Below are 27,088 nucleotides of genomic sequence, written 5' to 3'. Positions count from 1 at the left end.
GTATTATCCCCACCTAATTCATAATAAAAAGTTCTGAGAGAAAAAAACAAACAAGCCTAAGTATCTCTAACCTCTGGATAGTCTACCTTTGAGGAGCCTCCCAGGTACGACTGTTGCCATCGCAGGTCCCGGTCAAGGAAGCAAGTCATCTGGTGCATAAACATTTGTTGACAATGTCCAATGGCTTCCCACTCACCACAGCCTCGGTCCTTCTGGGTAAAGAGCCTCTACTTCCCCCACTTTACCTCCCCCTTAGTCCCACGGGCTGCCTCAATGTCACAAATGCCAAGCGGTTTCCTCTCAGGGTCTTCTCACTTCCTGTTCTGCCCAGAGGCCCTTTTCTTCGGTTCTTCCCTCACCTACCACCACTTCCTCTTCCGGGGTGTCTCTCCACAGAGGAAGTCGGCTCCACAGGGCAGGTCCTTGGTTGGTTTGGCCAGGCCACAACCTGGCACACCCAGGTTGACCTGAACTTTATCAAGAAGTATCAGCTGAAGCAGAGAGCCCGGTGGCATGGTGTGCCATGCCCTGGGCTGCTAGGCACAAGGTTCGTGGTCTGCAGCCATAGCTGCTCCCTGGAAGACCTAACATCTTGGAAACCCAGAGTCAGTCCGCCCCGTCCTAGCGGGTTGCTATGAGCTGGAATTGGCCCAATGGCTGTGGGATTTGGCTTCAGAAGGAATTCCTGCATAGGGACTGGTTTTCATTGACTTCAGCCTCTCAGTCTCCTGCAGGAAGACCCTGCCCCCCCACTCAAGGAGCCTTCCACAGTACTGGGTACAGACAGTCTAGGCTCGGGTGACCGGAGTCCACCCTGAGCCCAGGGTTGAGGAGACCCGGGGGTGGGGTGGGGTGTCAGCCTTGGGTTCCTCGATGCCCTCCATGCTCCCCAGAGCCACCAGCAAACAGCACGAGGCAGCCAAGGTTAAGGAGACTCTTGCCGCTTTGTTATAAATATATTACGTACATCCCAAACAGGACATTAAAATATTACTTCGTGTTACAGAAAAGATATTAAGGCTTTCTATTATTTACATTAAACAAGCAAGCACCTTGAAAAAAAAAAGATCCCAAATCAAAACAGGTGCCCCCACTTCCTTCTCTGACATACCCTGCCCAGAGAGGCCACTGGGTCCCCTTCCAAATGACCAAGACCCTTGGCAGGGGCTGTGCCCTACGAGACCATCTTCAGAGTGGAAACAGCTCTGGTTGGAACTGTGTAGGCAGGTGGGTTGGGGAAGCGGTTGACACTTGGCCAGGGGACTGGGGGGCTTTCTTGGCCACCTGACCTCAGAGACCCTGGAGGAGCTTCACTTCACACCCACCCAGGGTCCAGGGTCAGTTTGCAGGGCAGCTCCTCCGTGGAAGCTCAGGCATGTGGGACGCTCCCTTGATCACAGGGGGCAGAATAAGCCAACTTGGGGACCTCACACCAGTCGCACTCAAGTGCTGCCCTTGGGTCAGGGGGCAGTCAGTGTGCAGGGAGTGTCCCCTCCGCCGGGGACAGGCGTGGGCGTGGGGGTGGGATCCTTTTCTGTAGGTGGGCTTGGCAGACATTGCTCAGAAGGCTGGGAGGGGCAAAGGGAAGGAAGCGGAGAAAGGAATCCGGTGGCTCAAGTATTCTTTGTCACCAGGGACGAGCTGGGGGCCCCCCTGGAGGGGCCGCAGCGAGCGAGGAGGCTGGCGTTTGGCAGATGGCTTTGGTTGGGGGTCTAGGGAAGATTGGCAACGAGGAGGCAGGCTCGGTGACTCATTTGACCTTCTGGGCCCACTTCATGTCATCTGCCCGGGGCTTCTCTCCCGTCAGGCCCTGAATGATGTCTTCCAGGCATCGCCAGAAACCGATCTTCTCCAGCGGGTAGTTGAGCCAACCTGGGGGTGGAACAGGTAAGGGGGCTGAGTCAGGGAGGTGTTGTGGCGGGAGGGGACTGAGCCAGCAGCGGGTGGGGGAGGGGCCCCACCAGACACAGTCCCTGTCTTATTGAGCAATTTGGCTCTGTGCTGGTGGTGCTTCTAAACCATCGGGCTCCACTACCACTTTGCAGGCCACCCTTCCCTGACCACCTCACCCAGGTAGCACCCCAGACAGGCAGGTCACCCTCTCCGTCCTTTACATTCACTTAATGGCTTCCCCAATTCATGCTGGTCTGCACCCTAACCCCTACTGAGCCCCCCAAAGGCAAGGAATCCTCTTTCTTTTCACTGTCGTGTATCCCTGGGGCCGAGGGCAGCGCCAGGGCACATAGCTGGGTGCTGTGCGGGGGGGGGGGGGGGATCCTGTCTCACAGGACCCACGGGAGGGAGCGGAGCAGAGCAGAGCTGCCCCCAAGGGTGTCCCAGGCTGTGCTTTCTTTTCACCTTTCTCCCTCGGAGCTGCTGATCTACTGACCTAACCAGGGCTCTGGGCGGGGCTGCCAAGAGTTCCAAACCCAAACCACACTCCCTGTCGACTCACAGCTCCCCTACAGGATGGGGGAGAGCAGCCCCTGTGGGTTTCTGAGACTAACCCAGGGGTTCTCCTCCTTCCTCATGCCTCAACCCTTTCAGACAGTTCCACATGTGGTGGTGACTGACCTCCAACCTAAAATTATTTTCGTTGCTACTTCATCACTGTCATTTTGCTACTGTCATGAATCGGGTGACCCCTGTGAAAGGGTCGTTCGACCCCCAAAAGTTGAGGATCCCTGCTCTAACCCTTTAAGGTAATAGAAATCCATGTATCTTCACGAAGCAGCTGGTGGCTTTAATAATGCTTCACAAATAAGCCAACAAGCTTACTTATCAAATCCATGTGCCAGTACCCCTCCTCCTCCTCTTTCCCACGTGAGAAGGTGAGGGCTTCGAGAGGGGTCTCTCAGTGGCCAACTGAGACCTGAACCCAGGACCTGAACTGGCCAAATAGCCAACTGATCTTCCAAGAGAGCCTCCGTGAAACGCCTTCAACTGCCCGCCAATTTGTATGACTTTCCAGACCCAGTGCCCGGAGTCCATTCTGACTCACAGTAGCCCCGTAGGGAGAGGAGCTGCCCCTGGGTTTCCAAGATTAGGAATCTTTATGGGAGCAGACAGCCTCGTCTTTCTCCCGAGGAGCATCTGGTGATTTCGAACTGCTGACGTTGAGGTGAGCAGCCCAACCTGTAATCCACGACGCCACTAGGGCTCCCTGGAGGAGTGGGTAGTTGAACCTGAGTCAGCCTGTCTGGACAGCACTTCCAACAGCTATGTGTCCCTGCGGCACCAGCTCACCGCAGCACCTGTCCCTAGCCCTGGGCCTCACATAGCAGTTTCTTGTTCTTGGTTCCTGATGTTCCTGCTTTGGGGCCTGAGCACTTGCCCTTCTTTGTGCCTGGGCAGAGCCCTCCCACATCTTTCAGACTTTTGGTCTTCCGATGTTGCCCTAAAGAGAAGCCTTTCCAGGATTCTTCGTACAGTCAGCTGCTGTCCTGGCTCCGCTTCCTCTCTCCCCCACCCTGCTCTGTCTGCCTCCACGGAATTTCCACAGGACACTGCACTACCTGCCCTCTCCTCCAGCCACACTGCCCTCCTGGCCTCAGGTCTTTGTTCTGAAATGCCCTCCCTCCACTGAGCCTCTCCCTTGCCTTCTTCCTCAGGTCCAAGAGAGAGAGAGAGAGAGAGAGAGAGAGAGACAGACAGACATATCCTCCTTGCTTGACCACCTTACTGAGAAGAGTTAACCCCCTCTGCCACCACCCGCCTTCCTCTCTGCTTTCTCCTCCCCAGCAGTTAGGCCTCCACAGAGGCACACACTTGGCCTGTTTTGCTCACAGCTGCACCTTGAGCATAGGGCACTGGCCGCCACATAGTAGGTGCTCAATAAGCATTTGCAGGGTGGATGAGTGGTTGGGAGTGCCACTTGAGGCTGGAGTAGGGGACAGCTGGGGTAGGAGGATGGCTGTTTGTCTAGGTGCCACTAGCCCCCAGCACACAGTAGGCACGCAAGCCTGGCTGTTCTGTGGTGGGCATGGGACAGGGTGGAGCAGATGGGGGCAGGGGGCCCCGCACCTGTGGTGATGCAGAAGTAGGTCTCGTGGGGCGAGACGTGGTGGATGCGATGGTGCTTCCTCGGCAGGATGATGTGCCAGTCCTGTAGGAGGGTGACCCAGGGAGGCAGCCCGAAGTATGTGTGCGACCACTTGTGAATCTGGTTGGTGAAGGTGATGAAGATGACCAGGCAGAAGACGAAGCACTCCCAAGGGTACAGCTGCTTCAGGGCCTCTGCGGGTGAAAAGAAGGTGCCCGAAGGGTGCATCACACAGGGCAAGGGGCCAACTGCCCACTCGGGCCGCTCCTTTCCCAGGCCAGCCCCCAGCTGCTGCTTCCAACCCTCATGTGGCCTCCCTCAGGGGAGCCCCTGCTTCCCCTTGTGCTCAAAGGGCACACGGGCACTAAGCACAGTGGCTATGACAGTGAGCTCGGGACTCGGAGCGGGAGCTGGTTCAGACCCAGCTGTGGGATTTCTCTTGGAATCTCAGTTTTTCCTCAGTAAAATGAGGATCATGTCAGGTCATATCTGAACTACTGTGTAATCCTGCACCGAGAACACAATAAAATATAAAATAGGAGCTGATACCAATGGAAAGTAAATGTCTAGAGAAGAATGATGGCAACATATGTACAAATATGCTTGATACAAGTGATGAATGGATTGTTGTAAGAGCCTCTAATACACACAAAAAAAGAATAAACTGGACTTGACATTAAAAGAAAATTTAGATATTAACAACAACCAAGGAGCGCTATGCTTCACAAATTCGATCAGTTAGATATTAAAAACAATAACAAAAACCCAAAACGGGGCTCATGTGGGCAGCCCACATTCCTTGGAAGCAGAGTTTGACTCGTGTTTCCAGCACATGATGCACTGAGGTCAGGACGGAAGGAGGGAACAGGGAACAGCCAGACCCAGAGTCAGCTCCCCCAGGGTGTGGAACTTGTAGGCCAAGTTCTTCAGGCCCTGAAATGCCCAGGGACGCTCTCTGGAGAAGAGAAGCCGGGCCACAGAAATTCATGCTCCTGTAAGAGGTCGCTTGCTCCAAGGCCAGCGAGGTGTCTATTGTTAAAACGCGGTATCCAGCGCATCTACAATACGGATGCACTCTCTGCATCCGACAGATGTTGGACGTCACTGTCTTCCGTCAACGAGGCCCCCCCCACACGAGCACTACTGTGCGTTGTGTGTACTCCCTGCATCATAGGGAGGCCATGATTCAAACTCGGGACTTCCTGCGTCCACAGCTCACACTCTTTCTACGAGGCTAGAGCAGTAAAACCAGAAGCCCCGGGGCCACGCAGGCATGCCAGGAGCATGGCCTGGCAGGGCAGCTGGGGGTGGTGGTAAACTGGGCACAGCCAGTGCCTAGGTCCAGCCCAGTGAAGCCAGGTAGACGCACAACCCAGAGAGGACTAGGCTACATTGGGCTAGAAACCCACTCTGCAAATGTCTAATGTCCCAATTTTATATGAAGGCAACGAACTATGTGTTAAACCCCACGAAGGGACACATCCATACCACACCACACCACACCACACCAGCACACACACACTCTCCCTCCCCCCACTCTCTCTGTTTCACCCACCAGGGCTCTGGGTGTGGAACGTGTAGGCCATGTTTAACAGCGGCAGCAGCGTCGCCAGGCAGTTGTCTCCATTGGTTTCGATGAAGTCGTGCCGTGTGATGGCTGTGGGGTCAATGTGGTGCTCTCGGAATGGCCGGATGAAAGCCTAGGGTGGTGGAAGGGGTCCAAGTGGGGACGCTGTCGAAGTGGTCACCACACGGGTCGGCCAGCCTCAACACAAGCTCACCCCCCGGCCACGGGTCCCACCCACCCTGCAGGTCGAGGCCCAGTGGCTGGAGCAGATGAACTGAAATCACACTGGCAGAGACCTTGGGCTGGCTGATGCCTTCCTCTGGGCCCTGGTCTCTCCGTCTATGCTGGGAAGGGCTTGGAGACCATCTTCATGCTGCTTCCCGGCCCCAGGACAGTTAAGCACCTGACCCAGGGTAATAGGCGGGGACCCCTTTGTCTCCCCAGCAACCGAGCCCCTCGACCTCCTGGTAGCAGTCCCCCTCTTTCTCTTAGCACAAGTGGTTTGGACAGTGGTGGACTTAACATCCAGCTCAAAAGGGGGAGGGGGAGGGAGGAAGGGGAGCGTGTGAGCTAGGCTTGGCCTGTCAGAGGACTTCATTTCATCTCCCTGCTGCAGCAGTTGACTGGAGGATGGGCATGTGACCCACGCTGGGCCAATGGGACTGAGCCCTGGGACTCTGGTTCTAAGGAAGGGAGAGGCATCCGTCTGTCTTCTGTGTGGTGCTGGACTGCTGGCCACAGGCTGGCCGGTGGACCCCTCCTGAGATGCTTCAGAGGACAAGTCTGGTGATCTCATTCCAAGACAGCACAGAGCAGTCGACCCTCTGCGCACAGGGGGGTCGTCCCATGAGCTGGAAGGGACTCCCCCACCACCACCACAGAAAGGAGAAACTCTCTCGGGGGGGGGTCACTGGACTCCAGAGATGGGGGGCTGGGGCAGCTGGGGGCTATCTTGGCCCCCTTCTGAGCGGGAAGCCTGCTTGGGAGTGACGCCCACAGAAAGGAGAGCAGAGAAAGAAGGGGAGCGAGGGGAGTCCAGGGCACATCATGTTTGTCCTGAGCCACGTCTCAGTGAGGCTCTACCCTGGACGTTTTCAGTGAGATGACAAAACAGCCTTGTTGATGAAGCCAGCGGGGACCGGATTTTCTGCCACCAGTTAAACAAAGAAGGGGTGCCTGAGATGTCAGAGGGAATTTAATACCCAGTGAGGAGCGACGGGGGAACCTCGGAGCTCGTAGGCCCCAGACGCAAGGTGGTCTAGTGAAGAGGCACCCATCACCCCCCCGTCCCTCGGTGCCCGATGCCTTTCAGCCCTGCGGATTCTGGGATTCTTGGTCCAGTCACAGGGGGAGGGAAGATTGTTCCCAGCTCCCAGACAGGAAGACAGAGGCTCAGGGGGAAAGGGGCTCCTCCTGAGAGAAACGGGCTGGGCTGCAGGGCAGGGTGGATGTACGTACCTTCCCCACAATGGGCAGTTCCACGGAGCCCCATGTGTCGGCGCCCCAGTGCACCAGGCCAGACAGGAAGTCGGCGACGAGAACACCTGCAACTGTGGGCGAGAAGCGGGTGAGCTGGGGGTGGGTTGACCTCGATGGCCCTTTTACTCAAGGTGACCTGGGATGCGGAGCTGCAGCTGCTGGTGAATCTGGAGGGGGTATACTGAGCACGTTCAACTCAGCCTCCCCCCGCCCCCGGTTCCTCAAGAGCTGGTCCCATCTCTGCCCCTCGGAACTCCCTGTGGACAAGGCCAGGACTCGGGGGTGGTGGGAGATAAGACTAGACTGGCTGCCTCCTTCTGGGGTTGGGTACTGTGCCTCCAGCCAGACTCCCCAGCTAGCTTTCTCCGCCAGCACCCCAGTTTAGCCTCAGGCAGGACCTTCCCTTGCCTTTGTCCTCCCGAACTAGGCTGCTGGCTACTGGGAGGTGCACGCCATTCGTTCCTCGTGGACTCCCTAGACCACAGGGGAAGAGTGGGTGGATCTTACTGCGTCACTGTCCGTCACTAGCTGTGTGACACTGCACATGTTGCCTAAGCTCTCACCGCCCCAAGTGCCTCTTATGAAAATGGGAATGATGGCTCACGCAAATACAAGAAAAAGGAGCTACCGTTTCCTGGGAGCCCTGGTGGTGGAGCGGGTGCCATGTCACCCGCCTGCTCACTGCAAGGTCACCAGCTCAAAAGCGGCAGCTGCTCCGTGGGAGAAAGATGAGGCTTTCTACTCCCGTAAAGGCTCACAGCCTGGCAAACCCAGGGGGCAGTCCTACTCTGTCCTGCAGCCAGAATCGACTCGACGGCAGTGGGGGAGCCAGACTGTCCCCTGTGCCCAGCGGAAGAACTGTCTGTGCGCCATCTGAGTGCATTCTCACTGGCTGCCACCTTTCTTTCCATTTCACCGAGGGGGAGAATGAGGCCCAGGGCGGAGAAATAACTGGACCGAGGCCACGCTGCTGGCAAGGGGCAAAGCTGGGTTCTTCACCTGCTTTGCCAAGTGTAACCCAGCAGGTTACACTGACACCATCATCTGGGTGGGGAAGCTAAGGCCCCGTGGGCAGCCCCCTCAGGTCACCCCACTCCTATGGGTTTCTGTCCTTCCTCCAGCCCCCAGACTCTGCATTCACCATTCCTTGTCTGAAACCCTCTTTCCTAAGATTAAACCCGCAGCTCTCGGCTGAACTATCCACCCAGGGACCCCTGACCCAAAATAGCACCCTTCCCCTCAACTCCCAGTACTGTCTCCTGTCCGGTTTTAATGTTCTCCAAGCAATGATCCCCTTGATTCTAGGCTTACTATCTCCCCAACAAGTCAGTTCCCCCAGGGCAGGGGGTCTAGTCACGGGCTGGGCTTATGGCTGGCTGCATTCCTGGCTCCCGGCACCCAGTGGGGACTTGGGAAATGTCTGCTGAAGCCATGGGTGTGGGACCCTAGGGCAATGCAAAGCCACACTAAGCTCTCAGTTCATATTTTGGTCACTGTGGCCGCTATTCTCTCCCAGCCTGAGGACCTACTGTGCACTGAGCTCTAGAGACAAACACTGGCAGACCCTGAGCTCACCTTCCATCAGTTGAACCTGAGGGGAGAATGGGCAGGGCGAAGTGACCCTAGAGGCTGTCTTCTGGGTCATGAGATAACAACCAAGTCTTTCCCCTACCCCCATTTCCCTGTGTGAGCTGGTGGTCATTTAAAGCAGTGGTTCTCACCCTGTGGGTCTCAACCCCTTTGGGGGATGAATGACCCTTTCACAGGGGTCGCCCGATTTGTAACAGTAGCAAAATGACAGTAATGAAGTAGCATTAAAAATAATTTTATGGTTTTGGGGGGTGGGGTCACCACCACATCAGGAACTGTATGAAAGGGTTGCGGCCTGAGGAAGGTTGAGAACCCCTGATTGCCAGGCTCTGCAAGTCCTGTTGGCACTCTTGGCCCTCAGAGATGGGGAACTAGGGCCCCTCTGGGGAGGGGCTTATGAGGGCTGGGCACTGTGGACATCACTTCCGGCATTAGTGACCCAGGAGCAGCCAGCTCACACGCACTCAACACGAAAGGAGGAGGTGGAGATCTGCCTGCCAGGTGCACCTACTGCATATTCCGGATGACAAGGGCAGGTGGGGACACGCAATAGCCGTGCCTGATGGCATGCGGATGCCACAGGGGCCTGGAGGGTGTCACCCCAGGGGGAGGTGCATGGACTGGGGGAAAGGCCAGTGCCCAGCAGAGCTTCTGAGGTCTGACCAACCCCCTCCGCAGAGGTAGGTGAGGTAAGTGCCTTTGCACCTGGTGGTAGCCCTCCCCTACCCAAAGGGCCCCTGTGACTGCTTCTGCTCAGTCTCCGGGCTCAGGGTCAAAGCCACCCAACCCCCAGGTGGCATTCTCAGGTCATCTCCTTCTGCTTCACTTCCTTCAAGGAACCTGCCACTCCCCGACAGTCTCATTTCTGAGCCCCACTGCTCACGTGATGAGAGACTCGGGAACCGCCAACAGCTGTCTGTCACCCACGCAGCCTGCTTCTGAAAAGTCACAACACCCTGAAGACCCCCACTGAGCCCAGGTGGGGTCACCATCTCATGGAATCTTCTGGATGACAGCATGCTGGGCACAAACACCGCACCTCCGACCACGAGGAATGGGAAGCCATGTTTTCGGCTAAGGACAAACCCTCAGTGTCTCCACCACCTAGCTGTGGGACTCTGGTCAAGCTGCTTGCCCCCTCTGGGCCTCAGCCCTCCACATGCATGTTGAGGGGACGGCTGGGCTGATGCCTCTATCTGCTGCCTTTCCCAGAGGTGGGCAGTGGACTGGATCCCTAGGGGTGTGGCCTTCCTGGGCCTAGAGCAGGGGTCGGCAACCGTGGCTCAGGACGCACCCGTGGCTCTCTCGGAACATGTGGCTGAAGTACGATGGAAAATGAAACTCCCAGCTTTGTTGATGACAAATGTTAAAGATGTTCTTCAGATCACGGTGATTTCATTTGTTTGCATAAATATATTTATGCCTTTCAACTAACTTATAAATTGTTGTGAGGGACAGGATTGTCCTTTCTGCCCCCGCAAATTTGCTGACCCCTGGGCTAGAGTCCAGGCTTCCTGTTCGCAGGGTGCTGGGTTCCCCAGGAGGCCTGAGCAAGCCCTGTGACCCCCGCCTCGGCTCATTTGATCCTGTGATGGAGCCTAACTCATCTACGGTCGTGGGCTCGGGCCTAAGTGTGCACGCGAACCCCTTCTCGCAGACAGCACCCAGCTAGATCCTAGGCTACAGAGCCAGGGGATGGGGGGGGGGGGTTCCTTGACAGGACCTGGAAAACCCAAACTCACTGCCACTTAATGGCTTCTGATGGGACAGGGTAGAGCTGCCCCTGTGGGCTTCCGGACTGTCGCTCTTTATAGGAGTAGAAATCTCCTTCTGCAGAAGAGCTGTTGGTTTCTAACTGCTGACCAGCGCGTACTCCACTAAAGGGCCATGTGACCAATATGTGGGGGATGGCAGTGTGGTTTGGGTTGGGTTTGGTGGGCAGTCTCTGGAAACGACTCAATCCTTGGAGATGGGCCTGGCTGTATTCCCACGGCACTCTGTTTCCAGTGTTTCCCGTCCCTGGGCCCTGGTTTGTGGGCCTCTGATATGGAACATTTCCAAAAGGCCCCTTCATGCCACCCCTGCCGCAGCCCATCTTCCTCTCTACCCCTCTGTACCAGAAACCGCTGGCCCCATTTCATCAGACTTGACTTGCCTTGCCCGGTGCGGGACCTCACACAACCTGCTCGTTTGTGTCCAACACACTTCCACCGCCACCAGGCCGTTGCAGCACCACACGGGAGCCCGGTTGTGCAGGCAGCTAAGCGGGACCCCCAACCATAGGCCAGTGGGTCCAAACCACAGGGTGCTCCAAATACAAAGATGATGGTATCGCCTTCCCTGGACGGTCTGCAGCTCTGCTCTGTCCTAGGGGGTCACTATGAGTTGGAATGGACTGGATGGTCGTGACTTTGCCACTGTTGCTTTTCCTCCCTCCCTGTATCTAGCTGGGTTTGTAGACTGACAGCTCGGAATGCCAACCGCATGACCAGCCCGGGCACATCCAGATGGCCTTATTCCCATTTGACAATGATGGCAGCTCTCTCTCCCTGGCATTTACTGAGCACTTATTAGGTGACAGGCCCAGTGCCAGCACTGTCCGTGTTTTATCTCCATTGATACTTCAATAGCCCTGAACTGTTATTAAACATCTTATCTCTTGAATCCTCTTACATTGATATCAAGCCCTTACACCCCACAGGTGATAAAAACGATGATCATAAAATGATCCCTGTAATAGCAGCTCATGCTTGGGGAACACGCCTGTGTCCAAGGCAACACTCCCAGGGCATCAGAAGCACGCTGTTGGGAAGCAGACCCTGTGGGCTCTTTAAAGTCATGCCTTTCCTGAGAGCATGGGATCGAGAAGGGGAGGGGAGTGACTTCCCAGCAGGTGAACCTCACAAACAGGACCTCTGGCAGGTGATCGAGGCAAGGCTGCCAACAGCTCCTTCCCGGTTCAGTCAAAGTTGATCAACTGAATTTATAAAACATGGGTGAATCAGAACAGTAACTTCTTATAATAATAATTTTTAAAAAAACGGGATTGGTGCCCTGCTAAAAAGGTAGCCTTCCTCATAGCAAATTATGGGAAAGTGTGTGCGTTGCACGGAACCCTGGTAGTGTAAGTGGGTGAGTGTTGGACTGTTAACTGCAAGGTCAGCAGTTTGAACACACCAGCTGCTCCTCAAGGGCAAGACGAGGCCCTCTGCTCACAGATTTAGAACAGTGGTTCTCAACCTGTGGGTCGTGACCCCTTGGGGGGGGGGCATATCGACTCTTTCACAGAGGTCAACCGATTCATAACAGCGATGAAGTAGCAACGAAAATTATTTTATGGCTGGGGGAACGGTCACCACCACATGAACTGTATTCAAGGGTTGTGATATTAGGAAGGCTGAGAACCGCTGACTTAGAGTCTCTGTAACTCCAAGGGAGGGGCTCTACTCTGCCCTACAGGGTCACCAGGAATTGAATTGGCCTTGTCTCGGCGGAGGCAGTGGGTTTTGGGGTGTTGGTGCGTTGCACGGCAAGCAGATCTCTTGATTGTCACTGGCCATGACCCGATTGGTTTGAAACCCTGGATGCAGGTCAAAAGCAACAGTCATAAACCAGGTTGATTTTTAAAACGGAGATGGAGAAAGTGGTACCTCCCCTTTAAGATCCCAGAACCCAGCCATGAGAAAACCCCCAAAGTGCAGTAGGCAGGCCTCCTCCAAACTCCTGAACTGGTGCTCGAGACCACCAGTGTCAAAACCAAGTACGATAATTGCTAAAAGAAACCTAAGAAGACAAGTGGCCAAGTGAAATGTGGCATCGTGGGTGGGATCCGGGGTCACAGAAACCCAGGGGCTTTTCAAACCCAGGGGGCATCACGCTGACTCCCATTACCATCCATTTTGCTTAGCAGCCGAGCAGGTGTTTCACCCCTGGGCGACCAGGGCTCCTGAAAGTTTGGACTTGAGGTCCTAACAAAGCATCTTCGACCATGTATAAAGAATGGACTGTATGGTTAGTAACAACGTATCAGTGACCAAAATGAAGTTTGTTACATTCATTGTAACAAATGTAACGCCCTAAGAAGATGTTACAGGAGCCCTGATGGTATAGCATTAAAGGCTATCAGCCATCCGCCATTCAGCAGGAGAAAGGTGTGGCAGCCTGCTCCTGTAAAGATGGCAGCCTTGGGGACCCTGGGGACACCTCTGCTCTGTCTTATGGGCTGTTGAGCTAATGTGATGCTAACAAGGGGAGCGATTGGGGGGGGTGGTGGATGTACAGAAGTTCTCTGTACTAGCTGCTCAAGTTTTCTGCTAAACCTGAAATTGTCTCGAAAAAAGGAGCCTTGTCTTTTTTTTTTTTTCCCCTCCCCGCAAGTGGGTATCTCCTTTCATCTCTATAGTTACGGGCTAAACCACACCCTGACTTTCCAAAGGAAGACACTGAGACTTGGAGGGTTAGGCCCATCCGAGGTCAGAGTGGCAAAGACAAGTCAGGGCTGGTGGCTGGGGTCATCGCTAGGGCCATTTATGAAACGGGGACATTCTTCATCTTACTTAGAAGAGCCCAGGCGGCACACAAGGGGTTAAAGGAGCACTCAGCAACCCACCAGCACGGTCCTGTGGCAGTTGTGAGTGGTACTGTTTTCACAATTCCCTTTTCAGGTTTCCTCCTAAGTGTACAGGAACCTGAAAGACTTTGGTGGGTTCCTCTTGTATCCTGCCCCGTGACTGAGTCTTTCACTTGCGTCCAAAGATTGTGTTGTTGTTGAGTCTCTTGTGGGGGTGCTCTACTTATAAAATCGTTATCACCTGCAATTCGACAGAGTTCTACTTCTTCTTGGCCAGTTTGGATTCTTATGATTACTTTTTGTTGTTTAAGAGTCCTGGCTAAGACTTCCGGCACAATGGGGAGCAAGTGGGGAGGTGGGGGCCATCCTTGTTCAGGGAATGGAGTATGCTCAGTCTCTCCCCATGTTAGTTTTGTGTCTATGACCTTTGTTGTGTGGAGAAATGTCCCTTCACTTATTTCGTTCAGTGTTTCTTGGTGTTTTTTTTTAAAACCAGAAATGCGTGTGGGATGTTGCCACAGGCTATGGTCACGTGGTGCTTACCTTCTGATTGTTTACACAGTGGATGACTGGCTTGGCTTTCTAATGTAGTACCATCCTTGCTTGTCCCATCCGGCTCCCAACTTACTCAGGGTGTATTAGTCTCATTATCTGGGCATGTTGTTGGCTCCTATTTGGCCAGGATTTTGTTGAGACTTTTTGCATCTCTGCTCCCGAGAGAGATGGGTCTGCAGTCTTCCCCCTTGGTCGTGTCTCTGCCTGGCTTGGGTGCCAGGGTTACGCTCACTTCATCAAAATCAGTTGGGGAGTTTGCTGCCCTTCTCTATATTCTGGAGTAGCTTGTGTCAAATTGGTGTCCGCTCTTCTCTGAATGCTTTCACCCAAAGGTAGGTGGTTTGAATCTATCCCATGGCTCCAAGGGAGAAAGGCCCTGGCATTCTTGTCCCATGGGGATGGCAGCCTAGGGAACTCTATGGGGCCACTAAGGTCACCAAGAGTTGAAAGTGACCCAACAACATCTAAGACCAACATGTCATTTAGCCTACAGCGAGTTAATAAAATGGGTCAAAGCCGGTCAGGTGCTGACTATTAACCTGGTCCCTGGGACACAATACACCCTTGCCATGAGCCATTTCAAGTGATACACCCCTTTCTGAGCTCAGTCTTGTCACCTGTCCAATGACCAGAACCTGGCCTTCTTAGAGGGCCACCGAGCAGGAGGGGATCAACTTCGTATACTCACTCACAGACACTGTACGGGCCTGAGGACAACGGCCCCCGTGGGTCTGAGGCTGTGTGTTTTTACAGAAAGCCTGTCTGGTGGGTTCAAACCGCCAACCTTGCAGTTAGCAGCACAGTGGATAACTGCTCATGCCACCAGGAATCCTGAGCTGTGGCCACTGTTGAGAATTATTTTGGGAGAGAGGCGCCCTCCCTTCTCCCTCCCGGGGGAAAGAGCCTGTGACTCGTGGGCCTTGGTAGGAGGCTGTTTCTAGAGCAACCCGCTGCCTGAGACCTCTTTAATGGGGGCAAGGATGGCAGGGGAGGGCAGACAGAAGCTTCTTTGTCTCAGCTCTCGTGGTGGCATGGCGGCTGGCACTGTCTCACACCCTTGGCCTGGTTACCACTCTGCTCAAGAGAACACTAGGACAGAGGAGGGGTGGGGTGACTGGAGATAGTCCCTGGGCCCCTTGGGGCTTCCACTCCCACACTCTGCTGGGACATGTTGGCCCCTGCCCACGCTGCAGGCCTGGCTCGACAGAGAGACAGTAGTGAACACTGCCGAAGGGTTCAAATCCGACCTTTAACCTTTTCCTACTCAGAACCAAACCAACTCTCACCAGACTGCTTCTATAAGGCCAGAGGTCTCACACCTTCTCAGAGGTCTGACATCACAGACCTCTCTGGCTTCATTTTCTGCCACTACACTGGAACGGCCTCACCTCTCACCACAGAACTCCTACTCATCCCTCAAGGCCCAACTCCCATCCTCCCCAGCTTCCCACCTCCCTACCTTTTGTCAAGCAGAACAAATAGCTAGCTCTGGGCTCCGTGACCATCTGCCCCTTCACTCATTCATGACACACTGTCTTTGTCAAGGCTGTTATGCGTGACCTCCTCCTAGCCAAATCCAAGGGTCCCTTTGCTGTCCCCACCCGGCAGGCCTTCTTGGCGCCTGTTTCCAGTTGACCAGTCTTCTAAAGGACACACACCCTTCTCTTGCTCTCCCGTGATGGAGTCCCATCAAATGCTCAGCCCCTGGGGGCACCCTGCCAGTCTCAGGCCTTCCAACTGACCACCTCCATCCCCCTCACCCCCCACCGATTTGCAGATTTCCATCTCTGGTCGACTCCCCCAGGCCTGGACTGTGTCCCCACTTCCCTGCCTGACGCCTCCCCTTGGTTCTCATGCAGGCGGCTCCTTCATGTCAGCCAATGGCGACCGTCAGTACAGCCTCTCTGGGGGTCTGGGGCCCCTCCTCCCCCACCTCCACGTCCCCTGAAGCACACATGGCTGCTCCCTTCTCTAAAGCGCCTCACTCTGCTTGCCCTCCCGCCCTGCGCAGCGCCACACAGTACCATCAGGGTCACTGGCTAGCTCTCTGGGTGAAGAGAACATCAGGAAACCCCAGATGCCAACCATGGCTTTCGAGGCCCTAACCACCTAGACCCACTGCCTCTCTGCACTGCCACTAGCCCCCTGACCTTTGGCCAACTATCTCCCCCACCTGTCTTCCTCTCTAAGCCCACACCCCAGCCACAGGGCCTTAGCAGCTGCTGTTGCTGCAGGCAGCGGTGCCCACCCCAGGCAGTTGCAGGGCCGCCGCCCTCACCTCTCTCAGGTCTCTACTAAGTCATGCCACCTTCTCACAGTGGCCTTCATGGACCCCCCCCACTCCCGCAATCCCCTCTGATCTTGATTTTGCTTCCAGCATTGTGTCACTGGGGCCTGTGTTTATGAACTGGGCACGGTGCCAGGCCTCTGCCCTTCCTGGTATCCAGGCCCTGCCTGGGACACCGGAACCTCCGAGGAGATAGTGAGGGCCGGGGGCGGGCTCAGCTGGCTGGCACGGCGCCCTCAGTGCTTCTGAGTTAGCACACAAATCAGGCTGGGTGCTTACATGGATTAGGGACTGAGCAAACATCACTATCAGGGAATTGTCACTCTTATCGGCCCACAGGCGGAGGTATGGGTCGAGGAAGCTGGCTCCTCAGAATGGCGTGCTGGAATAGGGTCTAGAGGCCCAGGCCCAGGGGAGACAGGGGGTGACCTGCTTGGGACTCCAGCTCACACCTGGACCTGCTGCCCCAGGGTTCCCACCCTCCCATGACAACCAGAGGTCGGCAGCCACAGCATGAAGAGCTGTGGCATAGAAGCTGGGCAGCTCTGGACATGAGACTCCCAGCTCTGTGCGCCGGGGAGGGCCACTGGGCAAAGCGTCCAGTGGGTGCTCATAAAATCACTACCAGGAAACTGACCGGTGAGGCTGAAGGCCCAAACCATGGACCACGGCCTGGTGGGCAGCAACCCTTCTCACTTGTGTCCGGTCACTGATGAGACATCCACTTACACATGACACCCACGTGAGGCCAAGTAGCCAGGAGGCAGGGGGCTGAGACGTACACAGACACAACTATCCCTCACTGACGCTCCAAGGTCAGTGGCCTCCTTCTTTGCCCTTGAGGGTGGTGCACTCCCGGGGTTGGGGAAGGACACCTGACCCACCCTCCTGGTCACTCCACCCAGCCCCAGCTGGCATGGTCAGCCAGCGCTATTGGCTTAGGCTTCCAGAGCCCCACTGGGGGGCCCCGGGAGCCCAGGGACAGGGTAGGGGATGCATGCCTGAGCTGGAGGGAGAAGGAGGGGTCCTGCTGAGAGGAAGGACCCCGAGTCACTCAGTGCCAGGAGAGACCAGACAGTGCACTGAGGACAGTAACCTGCATCTGGCTCTGGACAGGCCCCTTCCCGCTCCTCTCTGCCACCTCTGGAAAGTGATGCTGACAGGAAGGAACTCACAGGTAAACGGGGTACACTGCGCCTCAATAAATCATTCAGGGTAGGAGGTGCCACCGACAGACGGAGAGTTCTCCCCTCATGAAACCTGCATGTCTGCACTCATGCCCATGCATGTCTGAGCAGCACAGGCATGGGGGGGGGGCATGTGCAAGGCCCCTGGGGGAGACCGAGGCAGGCAGTGGGCCCTTGGCACTCACCCACACCCAGCAAGACGAGGGGCGTGTGCTCCCAGGAGGCCAGCAGCAGGAGGTGGATGAGGTTGTAGGCGATGAGGCCGAAGCACAGGACCACGGAACACCACTCCTGGAAGCGCTTGCCTATGTGGACACAAGGCGCAGGGGCTGAGGCCGGGCCTGCAGGTGACACTGAGTCTGGGCTCTGGTTCAGGCCCACAGGCTGAGTGCACGGGCCCACAGGGAAACATCCCAACCCACGCACGTCCCAGATGGTGCTGCTGAGGTCCAGAGAAGGGTCTGCCCAACCAGGGTTGGGTCAAAGGTTAAAGCTTCTCACCGGAGAACCAGAGGGTTGGTGGTTCGAACTCACTGGTCACCCGGCAGGAAAGGCCTGTCATCTGTTCCCGTCAAGCTCGCAGCCTAGAAAACCCCACGGTCCGCTCTACTTCGCCACATGGGGTGCTTGTGAGTCGAAATCAACTTGATGGCACCCAACAACAACGTTAAAATGTAAACAAGGGGCTTCTTTGTTTAAAAATGATTACGAATTATCCTTACCCTTTCGTTCCACGGTTATTAAGAACTTCAAGACCAAAGAACCCAAACCCATTTGCGGTCAAGTTGATTCCACTCACAGTGGCCCTGCAAGCACATAGTCGGGCCGCACCGGAGGTTTCCAGGGCTGTGACCGTGGCGTAGTGGCTTTTCAGTGGGCCGCTAACCGCGGGCGGGGTCAGCAGTTTGAAGCCACCAGCTGTGCCACGGGAGGAAGAAGAGTTACAGTCTCAGAAATCCACCCACAGGGCCAGTACCACTCGCCGGACGGGGTGACTGTGAGTCAGCATGACTCACAGGCAGTGAGTTTTTGGGTGCTTCAGCCATTGTGCCACAAGGGCACCTTCCGATGGCAGCAGCAGAGTCTCACACTACGCGCAGGCCCTTCTCCGCTCTCCCGGGCCCCTGGCCTTTTCTCTGGAGGCCCTTGAGGGGCCTTTAATGAGCGGCTTAAAAAGAAACGAGCACCTTTAGGGCCTCACCTGTCCCCTTTCCTGGGTGAGTGTTCCCAGGTGGAGACCACCGCAGCCTTCAATCCCACAGGCTGAGGGCTGGAGTCAGGCTTAGGATGGGGAGCCAGACTTTGGTGGCGAAACAAGGCTAAAGTCGTGCCTCAGGCCCGGGGGTCTTGGAGTGACATGAAGAAAAGCAGCCAAGAAACTCAAGCCTTGGGGGCTGGGTGGGTGAGGTGCAAGAGGGGGGCAGCCGGCACAGGGGTCCGCTCTGAGGGGATGGCCTGAGAGTGTGGGCACAGGCAGGGCCAGCTTTTCTATGGTGCTCTATCGACGCTGGAAATCAGGATTAAGGTGTCATAGGTCCTATTTAAATGTCAGCGAGGGCAGAGAAAGTGATTTTCTCTGCAACTTTGCTTGCTGGCGTGGAAACCCTGGGAATACAGTATGGGGGTGGTGCCCACATTTACCTGGGCCCTGGAGGGGGCCCAGGCTGTGCAGGTGAATGCGAAAGCAAGTGCAGAAAAGCAGTCATCTTTGCAAGAGGAAGAAACAGACTCCCATCTAGTCCAGACTGGCTGCTCAGTCAGTCACTCTTTCGAATTCAGAATTGGTGAAGTGACTGCTGGATTACACCCCCCTCTTTCGACTATAGATTTGAAAAACCAGCAATAAGCCATAAAAAGGAAATGAAAGAAAAGACAAAATACAACAAACCACCATGTGGGTGGCCCAGGATGCTTTTCCCCACAGGGCTGGGCTCTGTTGGTTTGGGAGACAGTTGGTGGGGGCTTGGGGGTGGGAGGATAAGAGACCTACCAGGGTAACAATTCCACGATCCACGTGGAACATAGACTGAGTGCGTTACTGTGTGCCAGGCATTCTGCTGAAGTGCTACCCACCCCATTTACAGATGAGAAAACCGAGGGTCGGGGCATTCCACGGAGATGTCCCTTCAGCCACAGGACAGGACACACTAGCTGGTGGAACTGGCTCCCAACTCCTCCTCCTTCCACATGTCGCCCTCTCGCTCCCCCCCTCCCCCAATAGCCCACTGGCATTCTTAGGTCCAGTGCCCAGTCTGTCTTTAACAACAGGGCTGGGCAGGGCCCTGTGACTGACTGGTTAATGACTGATGGGAGTGGGGCCAGAGCCGATAAGGAGTCTGTCCTCGTCTCGCCTCGCTCCAGGCCTTGCAGTGCCGATCTCTCGGCACACTGCCCCTTCACCTCTGCAGCTGGCTGACCTCAGCGCCTCTCCCACGGATCGCAGCCCACACACCACCACCCCCCAGGATGCCATCCAAGATGCCCCCTCCAAGCTTCTGTTCCCCAGTGAGGACCCGTCACACACTTCCGGGGTGACATCGGTGTCACTAGAGGCCCGAGTCTGGCCCGCTCAGTAGGGCCCTGGCACGTGGTCGCTGCTCAGTAAACGCTTGTTATTTTCAGGGGAAAATAACAGGCTTCACCTCAGGGCAGCCCTCATCAAAGGACTTTGGGCAGAACGTGGCTCTTGGCTTTTCCTGATGGGGAAACTGAGGCCCCGAGGAAGAGGACCTTGCCCGGGTGGTCTGGGAGTATGCAGCAGATGGCTCCCTGACCAGCCCAGACCCAGAAAATTCATCGGCTGCCCTCCTGCTCAGTAAAGGGCCAAGGGAGCATGGGGGTGGGGCAGCACACTGCACTGGGCCACATGTGCCCCTTGGGCCCCTCTGGTATAGACCCTGAGGACCCCGAAGGGCAGAGGCCTTGCTGTGGGCTGAGGGATGCTCAGCCCGATGTTCCAGCAGCCTGGCAGCAGGGTGAAGGGACCATGCCCCACGAGGCATTCCCCTTTCTGGTTCCTGTTTGGGGCCAGGCCTTGGGCTCTGAAGGGGGAGCCAGGGGAGGTGCCTGGTCCTTGGAGTGGGTGGGGAAGTCACCCAGGAGATCACACCAGTCACAGTCACAAAGGCTGGCACCCACTGAGCCATGTCAAAGAGTGGCAAACTGGCCTGAGGCAAGGCTTGCTCTTGGTCTTTTGTTGTTATTTTTTAAAATCAAGGACATTACATTTGGAATCCCTCATCTCTTATCTTCTTGTCATCTGTTACTGTCTCTGCGGGACTGGGACAGAGGTGACCACTCACATTAAATGGAGCCGGAGACCTCCCCTGCAAGGGACTTCCTGCAGGGCACCCTGGGTGGCAGCCCTCAGGGACAGCCCTGGCCAGGTTCCTGTGGTCATGGGAGGGCGCGGGAAACAGGGCCAGTGCTTTGGATCTGGGTCTCAAGGCTGTTGATTCCAAAGTTGGCTCAGCTCTCTCCCCGCCCCAGGGAGAGGGACCCCCCAACTCTGAACATGTTTCCATCTCTTTGGCTACTGGATCCAGGATCCTTCCACTGACTAACAGCACAAGTGCAACCTTTATAAAGCACCTGGATGCTGGCTACGAGCCAGGCAGGGCCAGAGGTATGTCTACATGTGTCCCCGTGTCCTGTGCACTGGAACCATCTGTCCCGTCCTTCAGATAGGAGGTGCATTATTCAAAATCACTTAAGTCACTGCATGGACGACGTCAGCTGGCAGGACCCAAGGGTTCAGGGACCCAAACAGTGCCACTTTGCAGATGGGCTGACTGAGGCCCAGGGAGTGGGGTGGTGGTGTTTAAAACAGAAATCCCAGGCTCCCAGCGTGCTGGTGCCCCCCCCCCCACATAGGATGCGTCATAAGAGTGACTGGGGGAGGAGTCAGACTTACGTGGTGGGGTGGGGTGACTAGGAGCAGGGGCAGTGAGGTGTCAGGCTTCTGCCACCGCTGCTCTCCTGGGGCAGGCCACACGCAAAGGCTTGGCAAGTCTGCCCAAAGTCTTCTAGTTCATCAGAGCCAAGCCCCTGAGAAACTGGCCCTCGGCTAGGGCTGCCCGGAGACCCTGGGCTAGAGATGGGGGAGGGAAGGCGGGAGCAGGAGAGAGCGAGCTTTTGGTCCCTACTGGCATGCTGCCTCTGCTTTCTCGGAGGGAGATGGCATTTCTGGTGGGACTTTGACCCATACTCTTTTCTGTTTGGATCAGCATCCTAGTTCACCCACATTTAACAACAACAAAAAGCTTTGTTCTTGTGTCCCTTCATTGGCCACAATGGAACCAGGTTCCTAAGACCTGAGAAAGAACCTAGGCGCTCTACTCCCCTGCCCCCTGGAACGTTTGGCCAACTAACCGATAAGCTGTGTGACCTGAAGCAGGTCACTGCTTTTCTCTAAGTGACCAGAAACGTCTTAAGTTGTGTGTGTGTGCGCGTGTGTGCACGCAAAAGGGGAGCTGATACCAAGGACTTCAAGAAGGAAGAGGATGTTTTGAAACTGATTGTGGTAACAATTGTACAACACTGCTTGATGGGATTGAACTATGGAATCGTATGATAGCTGTATTAATTCCCAATAAAAAGGTTAAAGGGAGGGAACAACAAGTGATCCAAATCGGTGGTGAGGGGGGTGTAGGAGGCCTGGTGGGGCATGATCAAGGGTAATGTAACCAAGAGGAATTACTGGAACCCAAATGAAGACTGAGCATGATAGTGGGGCAAGAGGAAAGTAAAAGGACATAAAGGAAAGAGCTAGGAGGCAAAGGGCATTTATAGAGGTCTAAATAAAGGTATGTACATATGTAAATATATTTGTATATGAGGATGGGAAATAGATCTATGTGCATATATTTAGAGCTTTAGTATTAAGGTAGCAGATGGACATTGGGACTCCACTCAAGTACTCCCTCAACGCAAGAATAATTTATTCTGTTAAACTGGCATTCTATGATGTCACCTTTCAGACACAACCGCTGAAGACAAAGCAGGTGAATAAGCAAATATGATAAAGAAAGCTGATGGTGCCTGGCTATCAAAAGATACAGCGTCTGGGGTCTTAAAGTCTTGAAGGTAGCGGCCATCTAGCTCAAAAGCAACAAAACCCACATGGAAGAAGCACACCAGCCTGCGTGATCACAAGGTGCCGAAGGGATTAGTTATCGGGCATCAATGAACAAAAAATCATATCATTGTGTGCTCACCTCCCTGATATGGATTGCTGAAGACAAATGGGTGCATAAGCAAATGTGGTTAAAAAAAAAAAAAGCTGATGGTGACCGGCTATCAAAAGATATAGCATCTGGGGTCTTAAAGGCTTGTAGGTAAACAAGTGGCCATCTAGCTCAGAAGTAACAAAGCTCACGTGGAAGAAGCACACAAGCCTGTGAGATCACGAGGTGTCGAAGGGATCTGGTATCAGAAAAAAAAAATCATATCAATGTGAATGGGGGGGGATACGGAGTGGAGACCCAGTCCATTTGTAGGCCACTGGACATGCCCTTACAGAAGGGTCTCAGGGAGGAGACGAGCCAGTCAGGGTACGATGTAGAAAGTATGAAACACAACTTTCCTTTAGTTCCTAAATGCTTCCCCCTCCCCCCACTATCATGATCCCAATTCTACCTTACAAAAAGTGACTAGACCAGATATTCACTGGTACAGATAGGAACTGGATCCAGAGCAGATGATCCCTTCAGGACCAGTGGTGTGAGTGGCGATACTGGGAGGGTGGGTTGGAAAGGGGGAACTGATTATAAGGATCTACATATAACCTCCTCCCTGGGGGATGGACTACGGAAGGGTGGGTAAGGGGAATGTCGGACAGTGCAAGATATGACAAAATAATAATTTATAAATTACCAAGGGTTCATGAGGGAGGGGGGAGTGGGGAAGGAGGGCAAAAAATGAGGAGCTGATGCCAGGGACTTAAGTGGCGAGCAAGTGTTTTGAGAATGATGAGGGCAATGAATGTACAAATGTGCTTTACACAATTGATGTATGTATGGATTGTGATAAGAGTTGTACGAGCCCCTAATAAAATGATTTTTAAAAAGTTAAAGGGGAAAAAAAAGAAATGCCTTCACAGAAATAGATTAGGGTGCTCCTGCAGACCAGGTGCCTCTGGGCAGTCCCTGGTCCTGCTGACCTTCCTCTGAGTGGGCACAGAATGGGTACTCACGGGTGCCTTGGCATTCTCAAATACACTAGGCACAATCCCACACCTGGGCCTTTGCATGTACAGCTCTTCTTGTCTGGAACAACCCTTCCTGAAATATCCTTCCTCCTGGCTCCTTCCAAGTCTCTGCTCCAAATGTCACCTGATGGTTCGTGAGAACTTCCCTGCCCCTCTAAAACACCACACCACATCTCCCTGTCCCCTTTCCTGCCATGTCTCTGCCCCACAGCACTGCTCACCAGGCTCACCTAAGACATAGCTCACTTATTCATTTGACTTGCTGTCTGTCTGCCCACCAATATGCAATCCCATGTGTTCTGTCTTGCTCCCCCACCCTCCCACCAGGTCCTCCCAGTGGGGCTGGATCACAGGTACCAGATTCCTATGGAGCCAGTCAAGTTACCTCCCCAAGACCACACAGTGAGGGGACAGAGCAAGACAGAGGCTGATAAAAAGGAATTTGAAGAAACCAGTCAAGCCAGTGTCTCCCTAACCACCACCACCACCACCACCCTCGCCCCCCAACCCACATGAGAAGGAGAGACTCGGCCATGACTGCAGGGCTGGGGCACTGCAGGGGTGTCTGCAGCCTCAGATCCTAGGTGGCTGCTCTTTAGAGCAAAGGGCACTTGGGGAAGCCAGAGTGAGACAGAGATGTAATCAGGTGGAGGGCAGAATTGGTGGTCCCTCAGGGGGGCTGGGAATCCTGCTTATGACAGGCTGGTTGAGAGCAGGTGGTGCTAAATAAAGTGGGCAGAGCTTGGCACCAAAGAGGCGAGGCCTTTGAATGTTTCCCCTCAACTCAGGGGCTTGGGAGGGTCAGGGAGAGAAGCAAGCAGCTTGCGCTGAGCCCGACGGCCAAGGTCAAGCCATTGGGCTAACAGGGAGTGCCTACTGTGTGCCAGGCACTGTGCCCAAGCAGACCATCGCATTGCCTGTGCCCATTTCAGAGGTGAAGAAATGGAGGCACAGAGAGGAGGTCTGACTTGCTTAGGGTACACGGCTCAGAGGAAGATGCAGATGTCAATCCCAGCCTGCCCTAGGGAGAGCAGGAGGGCCGAAACCCACAGGGTGGCTGCTTTGGAAACAGGCAGAAGAACCTGTGCCAGCATGGGGCAGGTGCCCAGGTTGGGTTTGCGAAGTCACACAGCACACAGAAGGCTGTTGGGGACCAGGAGACCCTAGCACACAGTCAAAGAGAAAGCCAAGAGCCTCAACTCCTGCAGCCAGAAACCTGCAGGACTAGGGCTGTGTTTTACGGCTGCCAGGCAGCAGAAAGAAAGATGTCAGATGTTAGACAAGCAAAGCTTAGTGTGGTGACTGAAAAAGGCATCCGACAGTTAGTTCTTTGTCACCTGCCTCTGGTAACACCTGTACCTGTTCTCAGAGGCACTTTCCTAACACCTGGGGGTCTCCTAGTCCACTGGAGGCAGGCAGAGGTTCTGCAAGTTTGGTGGCAATGAGAAAAGGGTGGGGGTAGGGGGCTTCCTGGAGCATGGCTGGTGGGTTGAGGGGGAAGAAGCTGCCAGTATCTCCACATTTGACTGGAGGAAGGGGTGTGTGTGTGTGTGTGTGTGTGTGTGTTTTCCACCTCCCCAATCCTGGAGGGGGCTGATATTTGCAAATGGCAGAGTGGGCAAGAGTTGGGATTGGGGGTTCTTGCAAGGCAGGGGTAACCTGAGGAGTCTGTGGTCTCCTCACCCACAGGGGGGTACTGGGTGAGGGTCAAGGGGTCCCCCTGTGGAGTGAGATGGTTTAAGAGACTCCGCGATTTGTAGCTCTGGTCTGAGGCTGTAACTAGAACGGAGGCTTTGGGGAAAGGGTGCTGGGGCACTTTGTAACTGGGAGTCCCTGAGTTGGGGGTTCCCAGAGCTAAGGGAAAGACATTCCCACAGTTGAAGAGGGTGAAGTCACTCTAGCCCAAGGGCCTGGCTGGGTCGAAGCCGGGGGGTGCTAGTTTGTGGATGCTGGAGAACCCGGGATGAGGTGTGTTCTGCAGGGGGTTGGCCCAGATGCATACAATTAGCGGGGCTGCGTGGCCTGGGGATGGGGAGTCCCTAAAGCTAGCGGCGATCTTGGCAGCTGGGATGCCCCAAGGCTAGACTTCCGAGCGCTGTAGGTGTTGTAATTCGGGGCGCTGGGATCGTAGTTCCTTACAGTCAGGGAGCCCCGGGGTTAGGGTTCTCCTGTAGGTTTGGAAGGAGCGTCTGCGGGCCAAAGGACGCTATTTGCAAGTTCAAAGCAAGAGCTGGAGTTGTACCCCTGCGCCCGAGGCTGGGATTCCAAAGCGGAGGACCCGCGGTGGGCGTCTGCAGCGCGTGCTGGTGTGCGCAGGCCCAAAGAGAGGCCAGGAGGTCCTACCTGGCGAGTACAGCGCAGCCAGCTCCCGGGCCCCGGCGTGTTGCGCGCCCCAGCGCCGGCAAGCCGCGGCTTCCTCCTCCTCAAGCTCCGGCTGCCGGCCCGGCCCGGCCTCGGCGCCTGCCATGACCACTCGCCCGGCCCGCCCGCTGCACTCTGCTGGCGGCGGCGGCGGCAGGGCCGCGGAACCGCGGCGATATCACGCCGCCCAATGACCGCCCAGCGTTGGGCGTGGCGGAGGCGCCGGTCGGCCGGGGCCTCGCCCGGTCCCGCGTCACAGCCAATCGGAACCCGCGCCGAGGCGGCGCGGGCCAATCGGCGGCCGCCGAGCCCCAGCCAACCGCGGCGCGCGGGGGGCAGAGCCGCAGCTGGCCGCAGCTGGGCGCGGAAGCTGGGGCAGAGGCGCGTCCCCACTTGCCGGGCCCCTCCCCACTCGGGCCCGGGTCCCGGCCGACCCGGCGGAAATCCCGGGCGCTTCGCAGCCCGATTCGAGCCTCGGTTTACTGCCCTGTGCGGTGGGTCGAGGCCGGGCACCGCCGGGTCCAGAAAGTGGCATTTCGTCAGCACCCAGTGAAGCGCGTACTGTGTGCAGAGACGCCAGTGGAAGGCGGTCTAGAGCTGGAGCGCTGCTGACTCGCATTCCTAGTAGTGTATCCAGCCCTGCTTTGCCCAAGAAACCCTAGTGGCGTAGTGCTTACAGGTTAGGCTATTAACCTCGATGTCAGTGGTTTGAAGCCACCAGCCCCTTCACAGGGAGCAAGATGAGGTTTTCTACTCCGGAAAGCGTTAGCGGGTCAGTTTCACCCTGACCTATAAGATCGCTGTGAGGCAGACCTGATTTACTGTGTGCTGGGTTTCCCCAGACTGCTTATTCCATGCCTGCTCCTTGCCGTGTGCCTCCAGGGGGGAGGGCCCATACAAGGGATGAAAGGGTCACAATAAGACTTGTGGGGAGCCCTGGATATCTGTCAGGTGCTTGGTAGACATTCCTTAAATGCCCAGTCATGCTGCTGCCTCAGAGGCCCCTCCTCCTTCCTCACTGTGACATCATCTTGCTTTGCCTCACAGAGCTTTATCCTGGGCAATGAATTTGCTTCTTCATGTCTGTTTGGGCCGGGTCCTGACTGGGCAGACCCCCACCTCCTCTCCCGCTCCTCAGGAAGATGAAACCTCACAGCCCCCATTCCCAGCCTCTTGGGAAGATGGATGACCTATTGAACTATGTAACTCCTGCCCCAGCACCCCAAAGAGCTTCTCTCTTCA

The 27,088-nt window shown here is 55.5% G+C and overlaps 1 protein-coding gene and 1 long non-coding RNA gene across 2 annotated transcripts in view; one reads left to right on the top strand and one right to left on the bottom strand.

Moving 5' to 3' along the window:
* LOC142423323 (uncharacterized) overlaps positions 1 to 10,337 on the top strand; it is a 34,333-nt gene extending 23,996 nt beyond the window's left edge. The window contains exon 3 of the long non-coding RNA XR_012779112.1: positions 9,515 to 10,337. This is a non-coding gene — a long non-coding RNA (uncharacterized LOC142423323). The remainder of the gene's footprint in view (positions 1 to 9,514) is intronic.
* On the bottom strand, positions 926 to 26,042 carry PEDS1 (plasmanylethanolamine desaturase 1). Its single transcript, XM_075528556.1, has 6 exons — positions 25,829 to 26,042; positions 17,463 to 17,582; positions 7,068 to 7,159; positions 5,598 to 5,742; positions 4,024 to 4,236; positions 926 to 1,872 (listed from the first exon to the last, which is right to left on the bottom strand). The coding sequence occupies exons 1-6, from the start codon at positions 25,950 to 25,952 to the stop codon at positions 1,751 to 1,753; spliced, it is 816 nt and encodes a 271-aa protein (XP_075384671.1). The 5' UTR covers positions 25,953 to 26,042; the 3' UTR covers positions 926 to 1,750.
* Positions 26,043 to 27,088: the final 1,046 nt, after the last annotated feature.

This window comes from Tenrec ecaudatus, chromosome 12, assembly GCF_050624435.1.
Source record: "Tenrec ecaudatus isolate mTenEca1 chromosome 12, mTenEca1.hap1, whole genome shotgun sequence".
Classification (NCBI taxonomy): Eukaryota; Metazoa; Chordata; class Mammalia; order Afrosoricida; family Tenrecidae; genus Tenrec; species Tenrec ecaudatus.
Note: the sequence above shows the minus strand (reverse complement) of the source record. Positions and strands in the feature narration are given on the sequence as shown.